General features: G+C 38.0%; 2 protein-coding genes across 2 annotated transcripts; one reads left to right on the forward strand and one right to left on the reverse strand.

The window, feature by feature from the left end:
* The first annotated feature begins 9,894 nt into the window (after positions 1–9,894).
* On the forward strand, positions 9,895–13,991 carry LOC122030383 (plasma membrane ATPase-like). Its single transcript, XM_042589589.1, has 9 exons — positions 9,895–10,354; positions 10,438–10,656; positions 10,748–10,885; positions 10,975–11,859; positions 11,941–12,352; positions 12,448–12,962; positions 13,059–13,232; positions 13,318–13,679; positions 13,781–13,991. The coding sequence occupies exons 1-9, from the start codon at positions 10,295–10,297 to the stop codon at positions 13,875–13,877; spliced, it is 2,862 nt and encodes a 953-aa protein (XP_042445523.1). The 5' UTR covers positions 9,895–10,294; the 3' UTR covers positions 13,878–13,991.
* Positions 13,992–24,317: 10,326 nt separating this feature from the next.
* On the reverse strand, positions 24,318–25,422 carry LOC122029562 (FCS-Like Zinc finger 6-like). The gene is made up of 2 exons (XM_042588603.1): positions 24,994–25,422; positions 24,318–24,705 (listed from the first exon to the last, which is right to left on the reverse strand). The coding sequence occupies exons 1-2, from the start codon at positions 25,335–25,337 to the stop codon at positions 24,549–24,551; spliced, it is 501 nt and encodes a 166-aa protein (XP_042444537.1). The 5' UTR covers positions 25,338–25,422; the 3' UTR covers positions 24,318–24,548.
* Positions 25,423–26,323: the final 901 nt, after the last annotated feature.

Raw genomic sequence — 26,323 nt, forward strand, 5'->3', positions numbered from 1 at the left:
TTGATAAAAACTTAGCTTTAAAAAGACTTTGATAAAAACTTATCTTTAATACTTAGCTTTATAAAGGTTTTAAAAAAAAGCTTAGTTAAAACTACTCAGCTTAAAAAATATTTTGATAAAAGCTTAGTTTAAAAAATTTAATAAAAATTAAGTTAAGTTCTTAGTTTTAAAAAGAAGTTGATAAAAACTTAGTTAAGCACTTAGCTTGAAAAAGATTTTCATAAAAGCTTAGCTTTTAAAAAGATTTTGATAAACACTTAGCTTTAAAAATATTTTGATAAAAACTTAGATTTTTAAAAAGATTTTGATAAAAATACTTAGCTAAGTAAATGATTTCTTTGAAAAATACTTTATTAAATAATTAGTTTCTGTCTTTTCAAAAATAATTTATTTTTCTTTTCAAAAATAGTTTAAAAAATTAAACTTCCTCTTTCATAAGTTTTTTGAAGTTTTGAAAAGTTTAACTTTAAAAATTAATACTTTAACAAAATAAAAATTAATATCTTAACCTTCCTTTCACTCCCCCATAATTAATGCCAAAAATATTTGAGGGTCCTAAAGTCCAAGCATGTAAATAAAAAATATAAAATTTATTATTTATTTTCCTGATTTTCTATCTCACATATTCTAGGTTATCAAGTATGTCCAGCTTATGAGTTTGTGTGAGATGAAGTTAAGTTAATCATGAAGTTTATTTTATCTATGATGATATTAAAGAATATTTCAAAAACATAATTTAAGTTAAATTTGAATTTCAAAAATATTAAATTTTAAAATTTAAAATATAAGTTTAATAAGATTTAAACATTTGGCAATATTAACATTTTGAAGATTAATTATAATTTGAAAATTAATTAACATTAACATATTGAAAATTAATTAAGTTTAAATTTTAGAATTTAAAATTAATCAATTAATTATAATTAATTATATTCTTGATAATTAATCATGAGTTGAAAATTAATTTTAATTTAAAAATCAATTATTATTTGAAAATAATTAAGATTTTAAAAATTAATTAAACTTTTGTAATTAATTAGATTTTGAAATTAATTAAGATTTTGTAATTAATTAGATTTTGAAATTAATTAAACTTTTGTAATTAGTTATATTTTTACTGTATTTGCTTTAATTTAATTAATTTAGGTATGGTTAACTATTTTAAACATAGGTTCATCTCACCCTTTTCTAAATTTTTAATTAGGGAACCTTAATAGTTTTGTGAGATGGTTAATTTAATCTTCAATTTAAATTTCAATCTAAGGATTGATCAACATTTGAGTTAGACTAAGGTTTAACAGATAGTCAATTAAATATTTATTTCAATAATTGGCTTCTAGGCTGTGGTGAGACACTAGTCTTCTTGGGTATTAGATCATCAACCACTTCTAGACAAAGCCTTTTAAAGAAATTGTATATTTAATTTCATTTCTTAAAATCCTGGGTCTAACTAGTCAAGTGTGAATCAAGCCTAAGTCCTTATCTATCCTAATCTAAGCATGTATAATGAAAAATAATAAAGCAAACATCATTCAATTCTATTTTATGATAAAGACGGTCTTTTTGTTGGCTCCCCCTAGATCATAGACTCGATAAGGTCTATCAAGGTAATGAATTTAATCCTTGGAGATATAATATTGACAAAGTCCAACTTGATTAGTTAAATTAGACTTTGGGACCCATGCTTGGACTATTCTTCTATGTATTCAATTAATAAGCGATAGATAAGATCTAAACTTACGATTAGTCTTATATCCAAGTCTAGATCCATTGTATACAGCTCTTATTTTCCAAGAATCGGATCTAGATTCTTGGAACCTAAGGTAAACCGTTCCAATGTATCTTTCAGTTCCTTGACTTGACTTTTCAGGTTGGAATTTTCTTCTTCAAGCTTTTAGACTTGAGTTGAAGTTCCAATATGACTCAATTCAGTCAAGGAGCTTGGGTTAGTTATGTTGGTGCAATCGACCTCCAAGGTTTTAATGTCCGACAAAAATGTTTAAGTATGCTTAATAGAGCTTGATCATGGGAAGTCCTAGTCATGGCTAGGCAAGGGCGAGAAGTCAACCAAGTGACTAGTCCTAACTGCTGTTAGGCAAAAGAAGTCCTAGTTGTAGGCTAGGCAAGGGCGAGAAGTCAACCAAGTGACTAGTCCTAACTGCTGTTAGGCAAAAGAAGTCCTAGTTGTAGGCTAGGCAAGGGGAATCTCGGTATAGCGTGGAAGTCAGGTGGATTCAATAGGTCTGGAGGACCTGATCCCTGGGTAGCCGAATACTGAGTCTTGGTGAGTGAAGCCAGGTGGAGAAAACCCTAGGGGGTGGTAACCTTAGGTTATGGTAAGTGAAGCCAGATGGTGAAAATCCAAAGGGGAGATAACCTTAGGTAGCGAGAAGTCTTGGAGGAGTGAACTCCGAGCAAGGTTGATCGGATGGTTTCTGGTTGACCATGAACGGTCGACCAGACCAACGGATCTTGGTGATTCTAAGTTTAGTTTTACCATAACATTCTGTATTACTATTATTGCTGCTGACTAATGTAGAATTGCAGGAAAGCCTTAGTGGATCAGGTGATCAGACATTGAGCAGAGAAAGTCCAAATAGTCTAGAGGACCAATATTTGGCAGGTAAGTTGAGGTAAGCAACTTGAGGAACGACAGTGAGGTTCTTTCCTGAAGGGAACAACCTAAGGTCGCTGATCCAACTGAAGAAATCAGAAAGGTTTCTAAGTTGAGATCAAGACAGTTGAACTATCTATTTTTACTCATGCATTAGATGTATTATTACTGTGTTAATATCTGTTTTACAGGATTATTGTCTAACACTGTTTTACAGGTTCGACCTGATCGGTCGATCGAACCCGAGGATCGGTCGATCGAACTCGAGGATCGGTCGACCGAACAAGGCCAACTCAGAGCAGATACAAGTTCAGACTAAAATGGAGTCCGGTCAAAGATTGATCAGTCGATCGAACCATATGATCGGTCGACCGAACCCTGATGACTCAGCACAGTTTAGATCGATCAGAAGCATAGAAGGAAACAACGTTGATTGATCGATCGAATGGGTAGATCGGTCGACCGAACAAATGATCTCATCAATGCGGCATTAAGTGCACATCTCAGGAAATCTCGACGAATAGGGGAGGATACTGTTCGGTCGACCGAACCCTTAATAATCAGTTAATGTCAAAGATCGAACCAGTATCAGATCTCAGTGAACATAGAAGGGAGCTGGTTCGGTCGACCGAACCCAAGGATCGGTAGACCAATCGTCGATGATTCTTATAAAAGAGAGCTCGAGGTCCAAGACTGTGTAACACTGTTTGGTTCAAAATTCATATTTGTGCAAGCTTCTACTAATCTTGATACTGCTCTACAACTCGCAAGCTGCTCCATTCAGAAGTGTCGACCAAGCTTCATCTTTTATTATTGTCAATACATATATTTAAACTTGCATTGTACTTAAAGTCTTACAAGATAGTAGGGTGTTACTATCTTTCATATTGTACGCACTGCTTCTTTCCGAGGTTTTCAGAAAAAAGGGTTTTAGTGGATTGCCCATCGGTGCGGTCAAGAATCGCGGGTCTTGGAGTATGAGTTGACCTAGGCTTTGAACCAAGTAACCGAACTGAGTACTTTACTTTCTGCTGCATATTCTAATTGTTTTTAAAATACGATAAGAAAAGTTTTAAGTGCGATATTCACCCCCCCCCCCTCTATCGTACTATTCCGATCAAACAAGTTACTCCCATAAGGGCTTTGACCTCCTCTTGGAGTGACTTAACCCAGAGATTGGACTTAGCTAGCTTTCTCGACAAATAAGAAATTAAATTGTGCAATCTAATTAAAGAGATACTCACATTGGTTTGGGAGCCTTTTGAATCAGATGTGGATCTGTGGCTTCCTTCGGACTTAGTTTCAGATTCAACTCCAGTTTCGGACTCTTACTCGATTTCGGCAACGTAAGGTTGTACCGGTAGGGTAAGGAAGCTCGCTTCTTCGTGTCCTTCTTTATCTGACTCTTCTGATGACTCAGACCACGCTGCCTTCAATAACTTCCTTCTTCCTTGCTTCTGGTTTGGACATTTAGGCTTGTAATGTCCCTTCTTATTGCAGCCATAGCAGGTTACTTCTGACTTGATTTTAAGGCTTGGTTGTGTGGTTTTTTAGTGGATCACCTTTTTGATCTCCTTTTTGGTGAATCCTTTATTTTTCTTGTATAGTCATGAGTTCAACAGCAATCTCATCATCATCTTCTGAGTCTGGTTCATCTTCAGACTCGGGTTTAGTATGGCGTTTGAGTTTTAGTTCTCGTGTTCTGCTTGCACCTGCAGTCAAAGCAATACTTTTCTCACCTGGCAATGCATTAGTCTGTTCATGAATTTCAAATTTTGAAAAGAGTTCATCTAGTCTAATTGACGAAAGGTCCTTGGATACTTTGTAGGGTCTACCATTGATGCCCACAATGTATTCCTCGGAAAAGCGTTTAGTGCGTACCTTATTACATCGCGGTTCTCCACTTTCTATCTGATCACGTGGAGTCCATTCAGAAGATCTTGTTTACGAGCATGAAGCTGGCTCGTTGACTCACCTTCCTGTATTTTTATATTATATAATTTATTTAATATTAAGTCTCGTTTACTTACCTTCGTGTCGAAAGTGCCCTTGTGCAACTCGATCAATTTTTCCCACAACTCCTTTGCACTATTGAAGGGACCAACCCGGTTCAGCTCTTCTTTGGTTAGGCCCGATTGAAGAGTTTTGTTGCTTTTGCATCGGCTTCAATCTTTTTACGGGTTGCTGCGTCCCATTTGTCCCAGGGGACAAGGGCGCTATATTCGGTGGGAAATGTGAATCCTGTCTGGATTATTATCCATATTTCCACCTACATCTTGAGGTGGTACACCTATGTCTAGATTAGTAGCTGAAATCTTCACCGGAGAAAAAAGGTGAGCGAGCTGTGTTGTAGCCTTCTTGGTGGGCCACTAAAAAAGAATCTGGCATAAAAAAATAATAACAAATGTTTCAAGACTTAGTCTTGAATTATTAGTGCGGGAGAAAAATAAAAATAGCAATTCACTAATTTTGAGAAAATAATAATAAAATATTAATAAAAAAATATTATTATAAATTTTGGTAACTACGATATTTTGCTAATACCAACCAATAGTGAAAAGAAGAAAAAGAATTTTTGAAAGATAATTTTGGAGAGAAAAAATTAAAGGCGTAAAATATTTTAAAATAAAAATGATATATAATTTTCTTTCACAAAGAACCCCCTCTGCTCGATTGGTGGTTTCACCAATTCAGAGCAACCTGGCTCTAATACCAATTATACGATCGATGACGTGCTAGGGGGTGAATAACACTCGTGGCTAATTCGTTCGTTTCAGAAAACTCAGAATAACGCAATGGAATAAAAAAAAAGAAATAACCACAATCACTAATAGGATATTTTTACTTGGTTCGGAGCCTGTGACGACTCCTACTCCAAGGCTCGCGATCGTTGATCATTTACATTGGGTAATCACTAATAGCTCGGAAATTCTTTACAAGTAAGCAATTACAAGTACAAAACTAAACAAAGTATACTGATAATATAAGGATGAGTAAAAGAGTCGTCGATTGTCAGAGCAGCAATTGAGCATTGTTGAAGCATTTCAGAGCAACACACAGGAGATCAAGTAGTCTAATTTTTGGTGTACCTGAAGTGCTGGTCGAGACCCCTTTTTATAGTCTCTTCAAACCTTATCCAGATCCTCTGATCTCAAGATCAATTTTTGACTCGACCTGGATTAGTCGAACAATCCCTAGGTTCGATCGACCGAACCTACTGAATCCACCCGGCCTTTTATCCAAATACAGTCTCTCTGGATGAGTCTTTGTTCGATCGACCAATCCCACCGCTTGGTCGACCGATCAGTTGATGATCTTCGCCTCATCCGATCTGATCAACACTGCTCGACTGAGTCTCTGTCTATCCTTGGTTCGGTCGATTGATCTTAAGGTTCGATCGACCAATCCCACAATCGAACCCGGTCTAATCTCTAGAAACCTTATCCTACTATACTGGGGTTCGGTCGACCGATCCGACCATTCGATCGACCGATCAAGACTAAGTCCGACCCTTGCAAAACTTGTTGGTTTCCTGCAAAACAGAGTTAGACAAATAGCAATTAATATGTAAATAACTTGATAGCCTTCGGACTATCTGATTCTGATTTCGGATTTCCTCCAGAAATCTTAGATCAAACTGACGCCTACTGTTCCCTCAGTGGGGAACGCGTCCTCACATACTCCTCTCAAGAGAAGTTACCTATTGTCAGACTGTTCCTCCAGACCGACTGGACTTTTGCTCAGCGCTCGAGGCTTCGGGACTTTCTGCTAGACGTCCGCTCCACAACCCATCCAGACTTCCACCTGGTCTGCGGCCATTAGGGTTTTCAGCTAGAGTTCTTGACTCTAGGGTTTTGCCTAAAGCGCTTGACCCGCCAAGACTTTCTGCCTAGGGTTACCACCCCCTAAGACCTAGGATTACCACCCCTAGGATTTTTCACCTACCAACCGCAGCTAGGACTTTCCATCACCTTGGGTTACTGTCCCTTAAGACCTAGGGTTACCACCCCCTAGGGTTTTCCACCTGCCTAGAATCCAATAGGACATTTGCCTAAGACAACTTAGGACTTTCTTCCAAGCTCAATCAATCTTGTTAGGTCACAAGACATCTTAACTTTAGACCCTTTAACATAATCAAAACCCAAGTTCGATCATTTGGTGCTTCCTGCACCAACAAAGGGCGTGCGTGGCAGTCTGAGGGATGATAAGTTAAGGAGAAAGCTGCTCGAGGAGAAGATCAAAGTCGGGTGAGCTCAATTCCGGATAGCTGGAGCATCACCGAAGCAAATGGAGCGAAAAATCGTTAACGAGGGAAGTTAACCATTTTTGGATGAACAATACTGAAGGTGCCATCAAAGTCTTGGAAGGCGCATTCGATGAATAGTACTAAGGCGCCTTCTAGCCTATAGAAGGCGCCTTCCAATGACTGTTAGTGGCGATAAGCTTTTATATTCGACGGATAAGACTGATATGTTAGAAGGCGCCTTGGACCATTTTGGAGGCGCCTTTCAACCTCGGATAGAGTTTTACCAAGGGTTATAAAAAGACCCCTGGAGCTAGGAAATAATCAAGAACTTGAACTACAACTCTTGTAACACTTTCCTAGCATTTCTTTGAGCTTTTTAACCATTATAAAAGGTTTCTTTGCCTGCAACGAAGGAGATCTTTTAGTACCTTTCACAACCTTGGATTAACAATTATTTAGGTTGTAACCAAGTAAAATTTTAACCTCTTAATCTTCCTTTTTAAGTTGTTTAATTCAGTTTTATTATTGTTAGATTTAATTGTACTACTAATCAAGTCTAAAGATTGAGAAAGGCTATTTTAATTTTATAGGGGATTCACCCCTGTCAGGCCCCCCTGCACCAACAAGTATTTACATATGTTGTAAATCGAATCATGACTTAAGGATCACTCTTTTTTTTTTAATTGGCACCAAGTATCCAACTTATATCGATTAGGATTACTCACTTGTTTTTTATTGCAATCATGTGTCCAGTTTACACTGATTAATCCTGGAGGTGACTGGCTTAGAACTGCGGAAGTTTTCCACTGACCATTAAGGTAAATTGGGAAACACTTGTAGTGGGTGGTACATCAATTCAATGTTTTTAGATCATCAACCCATTAAGAGAAATTTATCTGTTAATTCACTGAAGCTGAGACTCAATCCTTAGATGCCTGATAAACTGAGAAGGCACCTTGTCGCTGCCCTGGGGTAGGGTCACTAACTTTTTGTTGACAAAAGGTGAAGTCATTACCTTAGCGACCCCTCTAGGGCGACTCCACACACTCTAAAAGAGAGTAAATCATGGGGACTTATTCAACCTTAGCCGAGAGATCTTTCTAGACAAGGGGCATGAGATAATCTGAAGCAGTATTTGCATATGTCAGGAATTGAACCATATCTCTCTGTTGACAAGTCTTGCCCGAGTACCAACTCAGCTATACCCGCGAGGGCCAGGGTCACTCACTTTCTTTCTTTTCTTTTATTTTTTATATTTTAGTTGGTACCATATATCAAACTTACACCAACTAATTCTAAAATGATAAGCCCAGTCCCATAGAAATTTCCTATCGACTAATTCTAGGATTTAGAGGGTGCTTTTTAAAGAGATTTCTCACGAATTGATCAAAGCGTGTACTTAGCATTAATGAATTCTCAAAAAGTGTATTTAATTTTTTGATTTTTTTAAAGGGTACATTTATTTTCTATTTTATCCCTCTCATGCCAGCTCAGATCTTCTGATCCGCAAAAACACGGACCAGAGGATGGGTCACTCTCCACCAATGTCACTCTCCATCATTGATGAAGAGTAATGACCCCACGTGTAAAATAAGTTGGGGTCATCACTCTCCACCAATAATGAAGAATGACTCATCCTCTAATCTATGTTTTACGGACCAGAGGATCTGTATCCCTCTCATGTTGTATTTAAAGAATACATAATAGTGATCTTGAATTTCAAACATCAACATGATTGTGATGTTGAATTTTAAAATACAACATAATTTTATGCGACATAAATTCTAAAATTAACAAATATTGATATTATTCTTTTAATAACATTATAGTCTCTTGGATTGTGAAATATCAAAATAGGTATTAGTTCACATATTTTTAATTATATTATAATAGGATGATGAACCTATTTCTTTATATTTTTTTACCTAAAAATAAGAATTCTTGATAATAAAATGATATATAATATTTTAATAATCATTATATATAGTTTGATTAAGTCTTATTGAATAGTTAAGAATTTTTTTTTATCAAAATATCTAAATATTTATATTTTACTTGAGTGTTAGTCATTATTAAAAAATATATCTTTCTTTAATAGAAAAAGTTTGAGGATTCATTTGATCGTGCGATCCGTACAAATCTCTTACTAATATTTATAAATGATTTATTTTTAATAATAGATGAACATTATCACTTGCTATGATGATAAACGGACGGATAATTTTTCTAAACTGTCCTGTGGCCTATCTGATCTTTTCAAATTTATTTGATAATAGATGGAAAAATTTTTAAGGGTCAGATCGCCATCTCTTTATTTTTCCTTTGAATGCAATATTCTAAAGGGGATAAAATAAGAAATATATATATATATATATAATCTAAAAGTTAAGTTTCGGGAGACTTTTCAAATTAATTTGCCGTTAAAAAAATTGCGACTTGACCCAACTAATTTTAGTTGCAACTAATTCTAAGTTACCCTTTCATCAACGGGCTGATTTGTGAAAATAAGCACGTTGGTGCTAATTTATGAAAATAAGTCTGATTTTCATAAATCAATACTAACATACATACTAGTCATTAATGATTAGCACGCTAGAATTGATCTTTAAAAATCAACTTCATGTTATAGTTAGTCTTTAAAAATTAATTTTATCTTAATATTTATCTTTAAAATCAGTATAAAAAAAAACTTATATGTATATAAAAAAAAGAGAATTATATGCGAAAGATGAAAGAAAGAAATAAAAAATTTAATTTTAACCGTGTCAAATAATTCACAGGGGATATCACCCACGATTATACACCTACAGTAGTTATAGTATTTACTGTAATAAATTTTAACGTCAATTTCAACGGATATAAAAATATCGACGTGCATAGATGCATTGAGCCGCTAACGGCCTTCAAAAAACAATAGATTAAAGGGATATGCACGAAACATTAAATTTTCGTTGATTTTAAAGATTAAATTTTGAGGATATTTTTAAATAGAAAAAAATTCAAATTCTCGTTGATATTTTTGGGCGTCGCCCGCTCATCGCGCTTCGCCTCTCCCCCTTCTTGTGCTCTGCCTCCTGTAGACCGCCACCTTCGGCGGCTTCATCGGCGATCCCCTCCCTCCTCTTCGCTCCCGCTTCCCGTGCTCTGCCTCCTGTAGACCGCCACCTTCGGCGACTTCATCGGCGGTCCTCTCCTCTTCCTCTGTCCTCCCCCTTATTAATGGAGGCGTCTCATCCTGCTTCCATCGCCAGCCATGAAAGCTTAAGCAGTTTCTCGTCTCGAATTCGTGAGCTGAGCGAGCGAGAAGGAGGGCTCCAAGAGCTGGAAGCACATGCCTCTCCCGCTCCCCTCCTCTTGCCCTGTCCAATAAATCGTTCCAAGCTCCGATAGGAGCAACAGCTCGAATCACAGACGACAAAAAAGAAGCAATAAACATGGCCGCCGCCAATGAATCCATCTCCCTAGACCAGATCAAGAACGAGACGGTTGATCTGGTTCGATCCTTCCTCTCGACTCGTCTAACGATGTTTTAGATCCCATTGCAGGCCAGCATTCTCATGTGGTTAATTATGCGCAGGAGAGCATTCCGGTGGAGGAAGTCTTCGCTCAGCTAAAATGCAGCAAAGAGGGGTTGAGCTCCGCCGAGGGGGAGAAGCGACTCCAGATCTTTGGCCCCAACAAGCTCGAGGAGAAGAACGAGAGCAAGATCCTCAAGTTCCTGGGCTTCATGTGGAACTCGCTCTCGTGGGTCATGGAGATGGCCGCGATCATGGCCATCGCCTTGGCTAATGGAGGAGTGAGTTGACGTCGACGAACTACATGATTCCTCCTTTCGGATTTTCAATTTGATTCGTTTGGAATGATCTTGATCTGTGATTGCGATATAGGGGGAGGCGCCGGATTGGCAAGATTTCGTCGGCATCGTCGTCCTCCTCGTCATCAACTCCACCATCAGCTTCATCGAGGAGAACAGCGCAGGAAACGCCGCCGCCGCTCTCATGGCCGGACTCGCCCCGAAGACCAAGGTGAGCCATCGTGCACATAAACTGTTCGACGATTTGCGGGGATGAGAGTTTTCCCCAATTTGAACGATCGGTGTGACGATTTTCCGTAGGTATTGAGGGACGGAAAGTGGTCGGAGCAAGAGGCGGCAATACTAGTTCCCGGAGATATTATCAGCGTTAAGCTTGGCGACATCGTCCCGGCCGATGCCCGCCTCCTGGAGGGTGATCCTCTCAAGATCGACCAGTCCGCCCTCACCGGCGAGTCCCTCCCGGTGACGAAGCTCCCCGGTGACGAAGTTTTCTCTGGCTCCACCTGCAAACAAGGAGAGATCGAGGCTATCGTGATCGCCACCGGCGTGCACACCTTCTTCGGCAAGGCGGCCCACCTCGTCGACAGCACCAACAATGTCGGCCACTTCCAGAAGGTGCTCACCGCCATCGGCAACTTCTGCATCTGCTCGATCGCTATCGGGATGGTCGTCGAGATCATCGTGATGTACCCGATCCAGCATCGCCGGTACCGCGACGGAATAAACAACCTTCTCGTACTTCTCATCGGCGGCATCCCGATCGCCATGCCCACCGTGCTCTCTGTCACCATGGCCATTGGTTCTCACCGCCTATCGGAGCAGGGAGCGATCACAAAGAGGATGACGGCGATCGAGGAGATGGCCGGAATGGATGTGCTCTGCAGCGACAAGACGGGAACCCTCACTCTCAACAAGCTCACTGTCGATAAGAGCCTGATCGAAGTATTCACGAACGGCATCGACAAGGATACAGTAATGCTGCATGCCGGCAGGGCTTCTAGGGTTGAGAACCAAGACGCCATTGATGCTTGCATCGTGGGAATGCTCGGCGACCCTAAGGAGGCTCGTGCAGGAATCAAGGAGGTGCATTTCCTTCCATTCAATCCCGTCGACAAGCGCACTGCAATCACCTACATCGATTCCGATGGCCGATGGAACAGATCCAGCAAGGGCGCACCAGAGCAGGCATGATCGAAATTTCATTCTGCTCTAATTTTGATTCGTTTCCCCCAAAATCTATGACCTTGACATGATCGCTTTGTTTAGATCATTGACCTCTGCGATCTCAAACCCGATGTCAAGAAGAAGATCCATGAGGTTATCGACAAGTTCGCCGACCGCGGCCTCCGCGCCCTCGGCGTGGCGAGACAGGACGTCCCCGAAGCGAGCAAAGAGAGCGCTGGCGGGCCATGGCAGTTTGTCGGTCTCCTGCCCCTCTTCGACCCACCCAGGCACGACAGCGCAGAGACCATCCGCCAAGCCCTCCACCTCGGCGTCAACGTCAAGATGATCACCGGCGACCAGCTCGCCATCGGCAAGGAAACCGGACGCCGGCTTGGCATGGGCACTAACATGTACCCTTCATCGACCCTCCTCGGCGACAAGAATGACAACGTCGACGGCCTCCCCATCGATGAGCTCATCGAGAAGGCCGATGGTTTCGCTGGAGTCTTCCCCGGTGAGCATCGATCAGCCATTATTAACATGTTGTGCATGTATATGGAATTTGTCTTAGAGAGGAGAGGTCCTCCTCCGTTGCTTCCTGTGTCTCAGAGCACAAGTATGAGATCGTGAAGAGGTTGCAGGACAGGAAGCACATCTGCGGCATGACCGGAGACGGTGTGAACGACGCTCCGGCTCTGAAGAAGGCTGACATCGGTATCGCAGTGGCCGACGCAACGGACGCCGCCCGTGGTGCCTCCGACATCGTGCTGACCGAGCCAGGGCTAAGCGTGATCATCAGCGCCGTGCTCACCAGCCGCGCCATCTTCCAGAGGATGAAGAACTACACCATCTACGCCGTCTCGATCACCATTCGGATAGTGCTCGGCTTCATGCTCATCGCCCTCATCTGGCAATTCGATTTCTCCCCCTTCATGGTCCTCATCATCGCCATCCTGAACGACGGCACCATAATGACCATCTCCAAGGACAGGGTCGTGCCTTCTCCCCTGCCCGACTCATGGAAGCTCCGCGAGATCTTCGCCACCGGCGTCGTCCTCGGTACCTACCTCGCCATCATCACCGTCGTCTTCTTCTTCCTCGCCCACGACACCGATTTCTTCACTGTGAGTAGTTCTTTTTTTTCTTTCATCAAAATCAAATCATGCATGCACCTCAAACTAATCAAAGAAAAATCTTATATTTCCTGATCATGATCATAGGAAAAATTTGGAGTGGAGCCGATCCGCGACAACGCCGAGCAGCTAACGGCAGCGCTTTACCTGCAAGTGAGCATCATCAGCCAAGCGCTCATCTTCGTCACCAGATCGAGGAGCTGGTCCTTATTGGAACGCCCCGGGCTTTTGCTCGTGGCTGCCTTCCTGGCCGCCCAGCTCGTGAGCAACCTAGTTCAAGACTTTGATATATCATGAACCCTGAAATTAATGCTGCCATCTCTAACATGTACATTTTCGGTTGCAGCTGGCGACATTGATCGCGGTGTACGCATCATGGAGCTTCGCCAAGATCCAGGGCATCAGTTGGGGCTGGGCCGCCGTCATCTGGATCTTCAGCATAATCACCTACTTCCCTCTCGACGCTCTCAAATTCATGATCCGCTACGGCCTCAGTGGCAAGGCCTGGGACAACATACTCCAGAACAAGACGGCCTTCACGACGAAGAAGGATTATGGTAGGGGTGAGAGGGAGGCGCAGTGGGCGTTGGCTCAACGAACCTTGCATGGCCTCCAATCCGCCGAAGCTTCAGCCGTCTTCAACGACAAGAGCTACCGGGAGCTGTCGGAGATCGCCGAGCAAGCCAAGAAGCGCGCGGAGATTGCACGGTAATTAACTAAATTATACATCTTAATTATCTATTGGAATTACGTAACCCCCTGTCGCCGTGATTAAGATTTGGCATGCATGCATTCTCTCTCTGGTGCAGGATGAGGGAGCTGCACACACTGAAAGGGCACGTCGAGTCGGTGGTGAAGCTCAAGGGACTGGACATGGACACGACGAATCAGAATTACACTGTTTAAAGTCTCTCAGACGGGGGCGTTGTCCTAGATAGGGAATGTTTACGGTGCTGTCATGCTTCTGTTTCGTTTTCAAGTGAGATTGACTATTGGGGATGGATTAATTGTACGCAATTTGAAAACTTAATGCATTTAATGTTTTGATTTTATTTAATTTCTCAAAATGATTTCCTTTATTGTTGTTTATTTGGATTTGTGATTAAGTTATAACAATAATATAAAAAAATTTGATTTAAGGAGGTGAGTAAAGTTTTTTATCTAATATTTAAGTCAATAGTGATTCATTAGGATTTTTTCTTACCTAACCTTTAGTTATGACTTCCCCTTGCTTAACCTCCAATTGGGATTTTCCCTTGCCTAATCTCAGTTAAGATTTTTCTTGTCTAAATTCAAGTTAAAACTTTTCCAGTTAAGTATTCAATCCTTTCTTTACTTATATGACTTCTCTCTTACGCATTATAAAACATCGAAATTCAAGCTCGGACTAACCTGAGCTTAATCAAACTGGTCAACCTTGATCCGATGATGATTGTACTAACAATCTCCCTATTTTTGATATTTGACAATATGTTTAAGTTAGACTAACTCATATTAGCCAAATGTCTTCTTCAACTCATGCCAAAGAATGAATGAGGATTTATTCTAACTTAAATCCTACATTTTTTCCCTTTGACACACATAAAAAATCTTTTCTCAAGATTCATCTAATTATTACAATGAAGGTTCTCTACCTTCCATTGTTTCTCAAAATTCTTCTTATTACAATGAAGGTTTCCAACCTTCCATTGTTTTCAATACTCAACCTTGAACATTCATCCATCATCCTTATATAGATCTCCTTTCTTATCAAAATCATGCATGCATTTAAGGTAAAACTTCCCCTCAAAGCATGCTCTAACTTCAATCATTGCATCAATAATGATGTGGAGTTTTAAACCTTAGGGAATCCCAAAATTAAATTTAAAAATTTAACCTTGAATCTAAAACCCATATTAGTTAGTCATTTTAACAATTCCTTTCTCATTTTCATCCAAAAAATACTCTCAAATACTTGTCCAAGCATTTCATAGGATTATAAATAATTAAATTGACTAAACGTGATTTAATGGACTAAAATCAGACCATTTCAGTCAAACACAACAAGGCAATTGATTAGTTTAAGTTACCAATCAATTTCGGCCTATGCCAATCTATTAGCTTGAGCTGCCAATCGATTACCACATGTGACATTCGACTGGTAACAGTTACCAATCGATTGGGGTTTCTAATTTCTCAATTCTATTTTTTACCTGAATTTCAAAAATTCATAAATAATTCTATGATTTTTTTTTTAAATCATAAAATTTTATATAGACATTATTTATATCATATACTATTAGGAAAAAATAGTTTTATGTGAAAATATATCTTATTTTTAAAGAATGATATAAAATTATAAACCATTGAAAACTTTAATGTTTCATTATAACTTTGTATCTAACGGGTCAATAATGATTTCTATCAATAAATAAATTCACTAAGGTTTTCCAAAATATTTTTGAAATGATTTTCAAAACTAATTTACAACCATGATCTATAGGCTAAATACACATGACTTGCACATTAGCTTTCCCCATGATTGAACTTCACATAATCTATATTTTTTAATGAAATTAAAACTCAAATAGATGTACTAAATCAACATCTTGAGTTTTGCTCATCTTTCTAATATCTCATTTGTATCTAATGTATCTCAATACTATGAGATGTAAAATGAGTTTTCCCTAAACTAAGGGATTATACATCTCTATCTAAGTATTTTAATTTTGATTATCCTATTTAGGATATCAATTAATGTCATTATTCTTAATTATAAGGAATTTAAAATAATTCATGATAATGACTATGACATACATCAAATGTGTAATTTTTAAAAGAAAAACTATCATAGATTGATGATGCATGTATAACATGACTAGTAGTATTTTCATAATATAATAAATGTATGATATAACTTCATGGCATGTGATAGGACACACAAGCATGGTAGTTTTAGTGCAAAGGAAAATACTTACATTTACCAATAATTAATCACTATGTCAAAAGAGGCATAAATTGTCATCATCTCCTTAGAAGATGTCAAAATCCCAATTTGACATTCCTTTAAATTTTATTCTATTTGTGTCAATTTGATCAAACTCAATATTTTAAAATTTTTAATTATCACACTTTTACTCTTTAAGAGTAAAAATCAACTTCTCATTTTCAAAGTATGACGATACCTTAAAAATTTCCTAGAGTATCAACTTCACTATGGTTGGATTAACTACCCTTCTAATTAGAGTTGATATATTCTAAACCTGTGTAAAGATTACACTCTTAGGAATCCAAAACTTGTAGGATCGAAAAGAATTTAGATATCTCTACAATGATATGATATTGTCCACTTTAGGCTTAATCCCTCATGGTTTTGCTCTTGGGCTCTCCCCAAAAGGCCTCATGCCAATGAAGATACTTTTTTCTTATAAACCCATGATTTTTTCCATGTGTTTTCAATGTGAGACTATGTTTGCAATCTTACAACCTCAACAATCCTCCCCCCTTCAAACAAAGGACCACAGGGTCCTCCTCAAGTATCGGGTCGCTTTTAACTTGCTTAGGGTCTCCCCTTGAGTATCGGGTCACACTTGACCTGCTCAAGGCCTCCCTTCAAGTATCGAGTCACTCTTGACCTGATCAGGGCCTCCCTTCAAGTATCGAGTCACTCTTGACCTGCTCAAGGCCTCTCCTCAAGTATCGAGTCACTCTTGACCTGCTTAGGGCTTCCCCTACTTTGTTCAAGATTTCACCCACATGGTTTAATCTTGGATAATGGTTCTGGCTCGTGCTTCTTTCGGCGGTTAGTCAGGTGAAAAGCGACCTCGCTTTGATACCAATTGTAGGATCGAAAAGAATTTAGATATCTTCACAATAGTATGATATTGTCCACATATATTAACATCATTTTGACACAACAAATGATATTAGAGCGACCTGCAGTTAGGTATAAAAGACTTCCTATAGCACTTCGGTAACATTTTAAGTCTACTAATTTTCCTTCTAAGTTAGAGTCAATTTTAAGTACTGTCTAGGGATAACTTCCCTAGAAACCTTTTTAATGACTTTTTTAGGCTTCTTAGAAGCCTTAATCATACTAGTCTACTTAAAGTAAACTTTAGGGATAACCTCCTTTGTAACTTTGACTTGACTTTTAGATCTGGAGTTAGTTCCATAGCTATATAAAACTCTATGATATTATGACACATCCTCTTTGGCTCTAGGTTTGTATCCCAAACCTTTCTTGCTCTTAGATGGTTCATGCTTATCTAAGCATAGGTTTTTCTTCTTAGGCCCTCTGACTTCATTTGTCATTTTCTTAAGGGGCATCTCTAATTGATCAAATCTTGACTTCAAAACTTAATTTTTCATCCTTAAATTCTCAAATTTTGATTTTTCCTTATCACCTTGGATATTTTTATTTTTAGGCGCATATTTAAATAATTTTGGATTCTTGCGTAAATCATTTTCTACCTTCCTATCCTTAAGTAAGTTTGTTCTAGCATGATATGCTTTATAATTTTTCTTAGAATTATCATGTTTGTTATTTTCATGATAACACGCTTTAAAATCATAAAATTTAAACCTAGCATGCTTTTTTATCATAACATAAAGAAGTGTCATTGACTACTGGTACCTTAGCTTTGTTCTTAGAAACTCTCCCTTGATGTGAGCTTCCTCCTTAGTTCTTAGTTGGAATCATCACCCTTGGACATTGATTCCAATAATGTCCCTTTTGATTACAAGAGAAGTACACAATGTGTTCCTTGCCCTTTCGTATCACAGGACCAACCTTTTTGACTTCTCCTTCATCTTGGGTGTCACTTTACTCTTCTTCTTGATTAATCTTGGACAGTTACTTTTATAATGTTCATTCTCCCTACACTCAAAACATATGATATGATTTTTTTTTTTTACAAATAGAACTAATTATATTTTCATGATTTGTAGAGGTGGCACATGCTCCTTCATTGATTCTGGATGTAGACACTTCTTTTTGTTTCAATGTCAATGAACTAGACTCCGCCTCAATTCTTGAGGTGGATGCCTCTTCAATTTCATCTTCGGATGTTGAACATCTCTTAACCTCTAGTTCTTGATCCAATGAATTTTTTTATTTGGATTTGACTTTATTTTGCATTGAGGTAGGATGTTCATGAATCTTTGAAAACTTGTTCCATACCTCCTTGGAATCTTGATATTCTCCTATCTTGTCCAAGAGATTATCAGGCAACAAATTAATCAACAATTTGGTTACCTTATTATTTGCCTAGGATCTCTTGACTTGTTCTTCGGTCGATTTGTTCTTTCGAAGAGATTCTCCCTTTTTTATCTTTAAGAGTTTCAAATCTTTCTATGAGAGAAAACTATTGCTCTATGATGGAGGTGCTTTGATGTCAAATCCTAATCCATCTCAAAAATCCATTTTTGAACTTGAGCTCCTTTGATGATAAGTTTTTGACTTGTTGAAACTTAGGGATCTTTTTCTTCTTCCTCTAGCTCTTTGCTCCTTCTGGTGATTAGTTCAATGACGAGAGTTCTCACTCTGATACCACTTGTTAAGACATGTAGAAGGGGGAGGGTGAATAGCTCACTTCGCTTCTTTGAACTTGATTTGCAACGGAAACTCAAAGCGAATAATCTTCACAATGCTAATGCTTGAATTTTACTTGATATCCACCTCCTTGAGGTGACTAATTCAAGAATCCACTCCTCACTCATAACTCTACTATGAAAACCTTCTTCTTGGAGATAGAGAAGCCTCATACAAACTTGAGCAAGAGAGTATAATAAGAAATACAATAAGAAACACAAACAAGATTACAAATGAAATCAAAAATGACTTTACAACAATGAACCTTGTGTTTTGATTGCTCTTTTCTTATTTTGGTTAGCCTCTTGATACTTGAAAAGTACAGCAGCACTTGTCACCAAGACCTCAAGAACTGGTGTAAAAGAAACTACACAAAAACACCGTTTCTAGGGTTCTTTTGATTCCTTTTAATCAATTGACCTCATTCTCAATAGATTGTCACGTCAGCTCGACCGTTCAAAACCTGAAGAATAGCTCTTTTCACCCATCCAATCGATTGGTGAGTAGCTTCTAATCGATTGACCCAATTGATTTAGAAGCTTTCTATTCTCGTGAAAAGCAATCCAATTGATTAGTCCACTCTATTGAACCCTATTGAATTAATTGCCCCAATCAAGTCTAGTACCTTATATAATGTCGCAAGAAATCGACCAATCAATTTCCCAATTAATTCAGGGACATACCGTGCTCTCGAATACAACCTTCAATTAATTGCACCAATCACCAATTGATTACTCTAATCAATTATCCAACCCTAAGTTTTAATCCAAGTTTAGGGTTTTTTTTGTCCAACACTAAAGTCAGTTGGGACTTCCCGTTACCTAATATCTGGTCAACCTTGACCTGTTAGAGCTTCTTCACCAAATGTCTGGTTCTTCTTAATCTACTTGGACTTTTCCTTACTAACTTCATGTTGGACTTCCGATCACTAAGTGTTTGGTCAACCTTTGACCTACTTGGACTTTCTCACCAAGTATCCGGTCTTCCTTGATCTACTTGGATTTATCTCTTGCCAACCTTGCTTGTCTAACCTCCAGTTATGACTAGTCAATCGGTAGACTTCTCACCCTTGCCTAACCTCTAGTTAGGGCTTTTCTTGCCTAAACTCTGGTTAGGACTATTTACTTGGTAGACTTCTCACCCTTGCCTAATTTCTAGTTAGGATTTTCCTTGCCTAATCTCCAATTGAGACTTTCCCTTTCCTAACTTCAATCAGGGTTTCCCTTATCTAACCTCCAATTAAGACTTTTCTAATCAAATATCCAATCATCTCTTGACCTACTTGACTTCTCTTTCACACACCGTTAAACATCAGAACTCAAGATTGGATTAACTCGAACTTAGTCAAACTAATCAACCTTGATCCGAGGATAATTATACCAATAGTTGAATCATACTGTTAGTGAGGTGAATGTTAGTGCTGGAAGGGAAGGAAAGGGATGAATAACGTGTTTACAAATAAAAATTATCTTTCTATTATTACGATTCTAATAAAGTCTCAAAGTAAATCAGCATTCAAAATAATAAAAATAAAAACATGGATATACTACATAGTGACGGGCGATTTAATATGTTTTGGTAGCCCTAAAGTCCTAGACAATTACTCCTAAAATCTCTTATCTTTGTACTCTTTAAGCTGAAGATGCCAAAGGTGAATGGCCTGTTAGAAATTTGTCAATTGAACTACAAGAGGCATACAATTGAAAAATACACACACACACACACACAGTAGAATAAGAACAAATTAGATTTCTTGGTTTGTGTTGTTCGTGGCCTGTGGACTTCTTCTTAAACCTTTTTCCATGAAATGCTTCATTAACATAATCTTGTTGACATGACACCTACCAATCATTTGATATTGAATGAGTTCGCGATTGATTCCTTTGACAATAAGTGAAATTCAAACATCAGTCGAATTGGTGTTAATTGAATCTCGTAGCTTACAATTGATTCATTCGATTCCTCATATAAAATCTTCATTTGTCAACTAATTACAAATAATTAGTCGATTGATCCAATAAAAAATGATATAGAATGTTAATTGACTGTACCAATCAAATACGCTATCAGTTAATTGTTCAAAGGTAATCAATAGACTGCACAAACAAAAGCAAACCCATAGTAAGTTTCATATTTGACTGCTTGAGTTGATTATATTAAATCAATTATCCCAATTGGTTAACCTTAGTTTACTGCATTAGTCAACGGGTAATTTTACTCCAACAAATCTAATGATCAAGTACACTTAGGTTGAGTTATATCCACGTTCAAGTATATTTTCATTCAACTCAACTCACCAATAGAATGTCTTTTGTGATGAGACATTCTCTTGTTAAGCTTCTTATCTCGTGAGATTCATTGAATCCTCCATTCCCTTCTTGTCCCATCTTTTTCGCTTTGTTTACATAGTATCATCAACAATTTTTTGCCAAACTCCTCATTCCTTAGATGCACAAAGCTATCTGACTTTCTTTCCGTGTAATCCTTCTCACTGTACTTGTGCACTCTGCTTCCCAGTCACAACTACGTCTAATGTTCCCAGTCCCAATCACCTTTCAATCTTTTATGTACCTTGAGTCATGAGATACTCTATGTGCATATACCTAAGCCCTACATACTTAGACAACATATCAAACACCAAGGCAAGACCTAACTTAAATTCTTTCCATGAATATCAAGAATTGCGATCATAACAGACCACTTAGGGACTGAAAGTTTCAACACCATCTCCCCCTCTCTAGTTTGATCTAACATCCATTGCAAATTGCATAACTTAAACTGCTCGCAAATGTAAGAAAATTTCATCAATTGACAATTTAAACTATAAGAGTTAGAGATAAAGAGTAGAGTATTTTTTTATTTTTTTTTTTAGTAGAGGTTTCAAGATAGTTTTAGGACTTTTCACATTCGAGTGAGGGTCTCTTTTGGAAGAAAGTAAAATGTGAAGCACCCATCGGGAAAAAAGGAAACAAAGAGGCACCCGTTTACAAATTTGGCATTAGCAATCATTATTTTTTAAAAAAATAGGGGGAAAATGTAATTTTTTTTTATGGGAACAATTAGAAAATTTAAACTATTATATGGGTGGAATGTAATACAATGAAAATGAATATTATGTGACATTTAGGGTAAGAGTAGAAGAAGAAAATATCGAGGGTAAGTTAGTCCAAGACGAGTCCAAGACGAGGCAATCCAGGGTAAAATTAAAATTAATGAAATAGATTTTACAAAAAAGATAGCCCGATATAAGAAATTTTATCTATACGGGATCTCGAGAAAAGATCTATTATACGCAGTCTTACTTTATTTTTTTTACGAGAGATCCTTGGGAAAGATCCATTATATACCGTCTTACATTACATTTTATACAAGAAACTATTTTTAGAATTCAAACCAGTGATTTTTAATCATAAATCGATAATTTTACCATTGTGGCAAAACTTTCCTATTAGCATGCATGTTAGTATAACGGAACACTAAGGCTCCGTTTGATATGCTTGATAGGATAAGATTATATTTTTAAAAAAATTTTAATCAAACGTTTGGTATAGTTGATTAGTGATAGGATTATGGATGATTAAAGGTAGGATTCATAATCCTTTGATCTCAAGAGGAATTATTTATCCTACCTTTAATTCTATCCTAATCAACCCAATTCTATTCTATCATACATACCAAACGAAGCCTAAAGGATAATCTATAATATTACTACAATTAAAGATAGCTGAATTATGAAACTGAGTGGTAATTATTATGTTGTGAAAATTAATCCAAATTGATATTCCATTTATCTTTTCTTAATAAAAAATATATTTTCGATCAATTCGATTTAACCTAGATCCCTAACACCAGTTGAACTTCTCTTAGCCAATGCATATTCAACTTTTCTTTTGCCAATAGATATTAAACTTCTCAAATTGCTAAGTTGACCTCGACCACTTTAGGTAGATTGTACTACAATATCCCAACATCACTAGGTTGATCTCGACCAATTGGAGTGATTGCACTAACAAAGATAATATTAGATCAAAACAATTCTATTGATATTAATTTAATACTACAGCTCTTGTGCATTATTTTCCAATCACTTTTTAGATAAATTTATTTAAAATACATAATTAATTTATCTTGAGATTCTCTAAAAACCTCCAAACATGTGAAACACCCTTTCCTCATCATCCACACTCTATTTATGTCGTATAATTTCATTTAGTTTATCTTATTTTGATATGTTTAAAATTTATTCCCTTCTAATTTAAAACTTGCCTAGTGCACAGCTCATAGCTTCTAAAACTCGTTGTCAATAGTAAACAACAAAACTTAAACAATGAAGAGTTCTCAAAAGAAGCAAACAAACATTAGCTTGTTAGTGTCCCCAAGTTGACTTTTCGTGCATGAATTGTTTAACCAGGAGAAATGAATACTTGACTTGAAGGTCAACCAATTGTAAGATTGTCTTCAAATAAGCTGCCACTGCTTTTGTACTACTCAACGTTCAAACAGGAGGGCCATTGCCTTTTTTTTTCAAAAAAAAAATCATAAAGCATTAATATAATAAAATCATGAAGAACCACCAGCCAAATCTTATCTCATGGAGGTTTAAAAGTTTTTACACATGATCATCTTTATGCAGAGTTCATTAAACTATCCTGAAAAGAATTTCAACTAATTCTACCATTACAAATGAGTGGCTATGTGGATTCAATACTGAATAAATATTCATCCATTCATATCTATCTTAATATGTCAGTTTTCTTTGTTTAGCCAAATTGTTTTAATTTAATGCCTTGTTGGAATATGCATCTCTGCTTAGCTAAATGGATTTTCTCAATCTAGATCCCATATTATAGTAATAATTCTGCAGAGTTGGATTGATTTTGTTTAAGAAGTTACTCTTCATGAAGTCAGTTGATCATAAGAGAAGAATACAATTACATATGCAATACAGAGATCATCATTAAGAATTAGGTCCAAGCATTTGTGAGAAATCAGTGAAATCAAGGCTAATGCATCAAATCTTTGAACTAAGAAGATGAGAAAAAAACTCTGACCTCAAATTCACAGAGCAAGCATGAGTGATGCTGAATCAGTGGAGTCCAAGGATTGAGATAAAGTTATGACAATTGGCACCTCAGCAGCCACACCATTGCAGAAAAAATCCTCAATGAAAACAAGCACATGGAAGTGAAACCTACTCATTTTCCTGTTCCCCTTTGATGTGAGAACCAAGAATTGATAGAAAAGGAAGAACGTTCAACCTTGTCCAACCACATCAGTTAAGTTTATGGCAATATTATTTGAAGCTGTCTACTTGATAAGACATCAGCATCACGCAAAACTTTTGCCACTGGGAAATATTTTCTAATTTAATCTCAATACAAAGTTATGCTATTCTATACCTAATTGATGCAGCATGTCAGAATATAAAATCTAGGATCTTCTTACTTGACTCATCTAACAAAAGAATTGCTATGATTCAAATATCCCCATATAGATCTGTATTATGAATGAACAACAAAAAATGAAAAATTTGGCCTTCTGCTTCATAAACACTGGTCCATACAACTTTGAAATCAAAGTGTGTGGAGCAATCATTAGAAAAAGATGGGAATCATCTGACTCATACATGATTCTGACTCAAGAGAAAAGCCAAACAATAACACTTTTTCATCTTCTGCTAGACCGACAACGAAGAAAAAGAGAGCTTCATGGTTAATCAATTTATGCGATAATTTACTTATTAACTCGATAAGCATTTCATGAGACAACAAACGCATCAGAAAAGGAAACAGAATTTTATTTTTGATCTGAACCAGAAAACTGGGGATGAAATTCCATTAGCATCAGCTTGTTTACAACAAGATTTAATTCTCGTGATAAGTAATAACTTAGCTGATGGAGAACAAGCATGAGACCAAGTAGATCCATATAGTTTGGTCAGGTTTTTTGACCTTCACAATCTTGACTGTGAGATTGTAACTCCATGATAATTTGATTAGTAAATCTTAAACAGCGGCAAGGGTCTCTCCATTGCCAGATTGCTCGTTGCTATTGGCTGCAGGTGCAGTGCTGTCCTTGATGGAGACCATAGAGCACTTGTCTTTGCGTTCATCGTGTTTCATGTGTTGCTGACGGCACTCAAAGCTGCAAAATGCTTCACCCCTGTGAAAAGAAAAGGAACTTCTTGAAAAAAGAAACATAATTTTGAATCATGAAATAGAAAGAATTCCCATAACCAAGCATCCAATAGTAAGACACAAGCACATGGGCTTTCAGATTTGAAGGGAAATAGCTCATCTTTGGCGTTTGCTAATAGACAGCACGCGACTGGATGAGTTCATATAATAATATCACTAGAGCCCTCAAGTTTAAAAAAAAAGGATTGAAAAAGGCAAAACCAATCGAGATTTTACAGGCGTAGATTCATGAACCATAAGGAAGAAGCAGTACCTATACATGAAGATGTCCCGTCCAGGGCCAAGGAGGCGCTTGCAGAGGCCACATTCCCTGAGAAAGCGCGCGGCTTCCACCGCGGCGAGGTCTGCGGAATTCCTCCGGAGCCCTACTCCCTGTTGCATCGGCGCCAGTTTATGTCTCTCCTGGTACCTGGATCCCAGCCAATCCGCGGCGCCGGCGGATCTATTATGTACGGGAAGGCGGTTGATGAGTCCTCCGCCGAGATTATCTTGGTCGGGATGCGTCTGTATGGCCTCGGCGTCGGAGGCGACGGAACCAGCGGCAAACTCGGTCATGCTGGTAGTCCGGCGGATGGACTGCCGCTTCCCGAGCACCATCGACGACGCCTCTCAGAGACCCCCTCCCTTCCTCTTCCTTTCGGTACGTGGGCCAGCAGCGGAGAAGAGGAGGAGATTTATTAGGGAGGATTGATTGGAAGGAAGCACGAGAGAGAGTAGAGAGGCCACTAGACTAGCGCGGCCATTTAAGAAGCAGACGAATCTGGACCGTCGAAATTGTTGAATGATAGTAACAAGTACGACGGATGAAACAATATTATATATATTTATTTACCAAAAAAAATTACCTTACTTTTAAAATTACCAAAAAACATCAAACCTTTTCTACCATGGGACATAATATGATTTCATATCAGATCCACTCTATATTTGATATAGTCTAATATCAACTTCAGCATGGACCTGATATTTTTTATATCAGACTCAGCCTAAGCATGATATGGTAGAAGCCTTAGGGTTACAGACATCAAGTAGAAGTCTAGTCAGGTCGAGGATTAGACGTCTAGCCAAAAGTCCCAAATGTTAAGATCAGATGCTGAGTAATAGTCCAAATAGATCGGGAGGACCGGATATTTTGTAACAAGTAAACTTTCCTAAGAGAAATAGGTGAGGACATGTTTCCCGTTGAGGGAACAGTAGAAGTCGGTCCGACATAGGGTTTCAACGAAATCCAAAAGTAAGGACCGAACAGTCCTAAGACTATCTAAAATATTTTTATACTTATATTATGGCTATTGTGCTAGTTCTGTGATGTAGGAAATTAAAACTGGAGTTAAGGCATTCCAGGCACCCGGAGATCCAGGCAACCAGAAAGGATCCATGCGCTCAGAATGACCGAATCTAGCCAAGCAAGCAACTGAGTTGACTCACCTTAGTTGGTTGACACACGTCAGACTCCAGGTGCCTAGAAGGGATCCCGGCGCCCGGAGGCGACTCGAATCCGAAGTCAAGTTGGATTTTGAAGATGATGAAGAAATCACTGTCGAACTAGTTAACCTAGTTTGGAAACTATACAAGAAAAAGAA

The sequence above is a fragment of the Zingiber officinale genome, chromosome 10B (genome assembly GCF_018446385.1).
Source record: "Zingiber officinale cultivar Zhangliang chromosome 10B, Zo_v1.1, whole genome shotgun sequence".
In the NCBI taxonomy this organism is placed as follows: domain Eukaryota; kingdom Viridiplantae; phylum Streptophyta; class Magnoliopsida; order Zingiberales; family Zingiberaceae; genus Zingiber; species Zingiber officinale.